The sequence below is a fragment of the Eptatretus burgeri genome, chromosome 13 (assembly GCF_056783735.1).
Source record: "Eptatretus burgeri isolate ZD-2024b chromosome 13, Ebu_testis_v1, whole genome shotgun sequence".
In the NCBI taxonomy this organism is placed as follows: domain Eukaryota; kingdom Metazoa; phylum Chordata; class Myxini; order Myxiniformes; family Myxinidae; genus Eptatretus; species Eptatretus burgeri.
The window spans coordinates 72,824,329-72,828,838 of NC_140973.1; the positions used below are offsets into that span (position 1 = coordinate 72,824,329).

Here is a 4,510-nt window from a genome sequence, read left to right on the forward strand (position 1 = left end):
AAACTTGGTGAGCACTGTGGTTGTGTGACAAGGAAGAATTGATTTGATTTTGATGAAGTTCAGGATCCCGATCTGTATACGAGAATTATTTATTTTTCTAAGTGATTCTTCATCATTGAGAGATGGAGCCAAAAACGAGATATAGCAGGATATTTCAAAAACGTATGGACCAGATATGTTCTCGTAGATGAGGAATTACGGGGCGGCGGTATACGCTCTACCAAGTGCCCTTCTAGTTTAAAAAGTAACTTTCAGTTTGTGAACCAAGTGCTCAGTCCAATTCACCATCTCTTTGGACGTGCCTCAGATCCTGAAAGGTGTTCATTCAAAATAACTTACATGGTGAGGATGATCATTCCTTCTTCAATAACCTACCTGTACCAACAGGAAAACGTCATTTCATGTGAGAATGTAACGGCTGCTCCATGGCTGCTGCTGTGTAATTTCATAATATTGTTTATCAAAGTGCTAAAGATTAACCAGAAGTTGAAGGACGATTATAATTGGACTTGAAATAGCAATAAAAGAAAAAAATTCCAATCAATGTTTGTGAAAATTTCCATATTTCCTGTAATTTGCATGAAATTGAACACAATGATAAACTTAGTTATTCTCAACATTTACAAACTTCTCATGAGTTCCAATATAATTGATGAATATAATTTATACTTTTTGGAAAATTATTTTCATCCAAAGATATTTAAGTGAAAAATGCAAACACAGTTCACATATCTCCCTGCTCTGACCCCCAACCCTCCTGTACAATCTATAACAATTAACAAAAGTCATTGTGTGTCTGCCTGTCCGTCCGTCCATCTCCTCCATAACTCCAAAACCATGAAACCTAACGGGCCCAAACTTTGCGTGCATACTAAGGGAACTCCAAAGTGGGGTATACATGGAAATTGTGTGTTTGGGTTATTTTAAACATCCCTTTTGAAGATAATTTAGGGGGTGTTCTTCATAAAAATTTAAAAAAGCATTATGAAGAGGGTGGCACATCTTCTTGGTCAGCCCTCTGTCAGCTTGCAAGTCTTAAGCCACCATTTATTTATTTATTTATTTTGGCCTGCTCAACAATGCCTTGACTTGGAACAGGCCACGATGATTTCTTAATGATAAAGTTTGTTTATTTTTCCACTTTCCTCCACTCATATTATCCAATCCCTGTTCATCATATCTACGAATCGCTGGATGCAATGCAATGCTTATAAACACCCGGAAACGCTGGGGTTCGTTGCTTTATTTCATTTCCACACATGCCATATGCTCTGGAATCTCTTAATCTCAACCAAATTTCAAACTTTTAACTTCTTTATTGACTTCAGCAGTAGTTCCGACTGCTAAAAAGTGTTCGCATGTCCAATTCGGACATCGCTTGACATTCCGGGTGTCTCCGGATGCATGGTGATTATATAACCGATTGGCAATCGCTAATCGCTTGCCAAGCCAGCCGATCCGAATCAACCGTTTCGTTGGAGAGCTTGCTTGAGTGCTTAAGCCATTTGGCGAGTTATTTCATTAGTCTTTGTAAAGATAGTCCTTGGTCCCTTGACAAAGGGCTATTTGGGGGGCGTGCGTCAGCTTGGCTGTGTTTGTCCCATGTAATGTCTTCCCCTCCCTCCCCTTCTGTTACTTTCAATCTTTCTTCCTTCACACCATCGTTCTGTTCAATCCCTCCATTGCTTTCAATCATCCCTCCAATACCCCCATTGGCCCGTATAGAGCAAAACAGTGCGAATGGGCGTTTTCTACGCGAAGAGGGGGCTGGGGGCTCTTGTTGCGGCTTTGTGCGCGTAAAGGGTGGAGTCAGGGCTTTGTTGAAACTTCCCTCAGAATGGTGACAATTTCCACAAGTGACGTCATGCACCTGCCCCCATTGGCTGTGGACCAACGGGAGGGGGAGAAGGCTTGTGGGAGGAGGGGAACAAAAAAACAAGGAAAACAGACACAGGCGAGGCCATTCAGCCCATCATGCCTGTGCGAACACAATAATAATTTATCATAACAAGATGAAAATGCAAATTTTTTTATCTATTTATTTTAAGTTTTTGTCATTTTTGTGTTTTGTTTTCCTTTACCCCCCCCCCTCGGGGGAGGGGGCATGGGCTTGGTTAAAACACCCACATCAACCATACAACACCCATTGATGAGACCCCCACCAACAGCACTCCATACACATGCACACAATCACCCATCAATACTCAAACTGCCTAAAATTCCTGTCAACATCACCATCCCCCTCCATCTCCATAACTTCCAGGTACCTATGTAATTCTAATTTAAACTTATCTACTGTTTCCGTTTCCACTACCTTTCCAGGGAGGCCATTCTATGCATTAACTACCTCTGAGTAAAAGTCCCCTGCCTTACTTCAGTCTTAACTCTCCTCTTCCTTATTCTCAGGCTATGACCCCTGGTCCTATCACTGTCTACTCTGTTGAATAATTCATCTTCACTTATTTTATCTCTACCCTTCATTATCTTAAACATCTCTATCTTATCTCCTCATAACCGCCTCCTTTCTAGTGTATAACGCCCCGTCTCCTTCAGCCGCTCCTCATAGCTGAGTCTAGCAAGGCCCGGAATCAATCGAGTCGCCCTACGCTGAACCCTCACTATGGCATCTATGTCCTTCCTCAGTTGTGGTGACCAAAACTGGACACAATATTCTCGACGTGGCCCTCACTAAATTCCTGTACAATGTTAACACCACCTCCTTTGATTTATAATTGTTCCCCCTCCAAATACAACCTAAAACCCAATTTGCTTCATCTACAGTATAGATGCCTGCTTACCTCCCATATTTATTACCACCCCCAGATCCTTCTCCTGTGTGTGATGCTCCAAAATTACCCCTTGCATCCTGTAATCTCTATTTTCATTGTTCTTTCCCATCCCCAACACCTTACACTTGCTCAGGCTAAATTCCATCTGCCAATCTTTTACCCAATCTATGAAAGTATCAATACTTTACTGAATTTGATCACCACCCACTCTCCTATCCACCTTACCTCCAAGCTTTGTGTCATTTTCAAATTTGGAAAGCTTGCTCTTTACCCCATTATCCAAATCATTGATGTAAATAATGAATAGTAATGGTTCAAGTCCTGATTCCTGAGGTACCCCACTACTTCCATCCTCCCAGCAAGACATCCTCCCACTCACAGCCACTCTTTGCTTCCTACCACGAAGCCAGCTTGCAATCCAATTAGCAACCTGACCAGCCACTCTCCAATCCCTCACTTTGACGAACAACCTCCGATGTGGTACCTTATCAAATACCTTCTTAAAGTCTAGATATACTATGTCCACTGACATTCCCTTATCCACCCAATCAGACATTGCTTCATTGAACTCTAAAAGATTTATTAAACAGGAACTACCTTTGGTAAACCCATGCTGACTACCTATAATTAGTTTGTATATATTTAAATGGTTCCTCATCTGGTCCTTAATTAATGTCTCCAACACCTTCCCCACAACTGAAGTCAAACTAACAGGTCTAAAGTTTCCCAATTCTTCTCTGGAGCCTTTAGTAGTGGTGTTACATTTGTGACTCTCCAATCCTCCGGTACCTGTCCTGACTCCAGTGAGCTGTTGAAAATATCCGTTAACATCTCGCTTACCTGCTCAGCCACCTCCATCAACACTCTCGGATGATTTTTTGATGACTTTGAGCACTTTAGTGGTAGCAGCAGTAAAATGTAATTGTGAGCTCCTGTTTAAAAAAAAAAACTCTGCAAAGATGGTTCTCATTTTTGCAGATTTTTATACCAGGAGCACTTAATCTTGTTTTTTCTTATGGATTCCAATAAGGTTCGGATCCTAATCCTTTGTGAGTGGTTAAATCGCTCAATCAACTCTCAAGTTGTAAAATGTGCCGATGGAGATCGACGGTGCAACCACAGCTCTTTGTACAATCGTTTCAGGGTGCGACCACAAACCAACGCCATTCCCAGCAGGATCTCAGGAAGACCTACCGGCTTGGTCTGAGCAGGTGCTGAAGCGAGCCCCGGGTGCACGAGTCATGAAGAAGCGCCACGAGCCCAACAGGTCCGAGTACATGCAGTTAACGGGGATGTCGGCGGCCGTGGGTGGTGCCGCCACCCCCAGGAGCATGACCAGGACGCACAACGCATTCGTCGTCCCCGCTGCCATGATGCTGAGACAGACAGACTGATCGCCTGATGATATCCAGGTGTGTTTTATTCTCATGCTCCTCTAATTATATGACTTTAAACTCCACCCATGAACACGTCTATCGAGGACATGAATTATTGTGTACACACGAAAATGAAGATAAGGATGCACGATAGGAGAAAGAATGAAAATGAGAGCGTGAGAAAAGAAGTGTGGCAGGCAGCAGCTTTGCATTCGTTTTCTCATGCGATGCAACATCGTATGAACAGAGTAAACAAGGTGGAAAAAAACCTTTGGACAATATACCTGGGCGCTCAGCTGGTAAAATAATGATACTGAGGAAGAAGTCAAGGTTGGACGGAATCAG

At 42.6% G+C, this 4,510-nt stretch overlaps 1 protein-coding gene across 1 annotated transcript in view; it reads right to left on the bottom strand.

The window, feature by feature from the left end:
- Positions 1-4,193, bottom strand: part of LOC147014755 (dipeptidyl peptidase 1-like) — a 35,044-nt gene extending 30,851 nt beyond the window's left edge. Inside the window, exon 1 of the mRNA XM_085852985.1 lies at positions 3,984-4,193. Coding sequence (XP_085709111.1) covers positions 3,984-4,161 — 178 coding nt within the window. The 5' untranslated portion in view covers positions 4,162-4,193. The remainder of the gene's footprint in view (positions 1-3,983) is intronic.
- Positions 4,194-4,510: the final 317 nt, after the last annotated feature.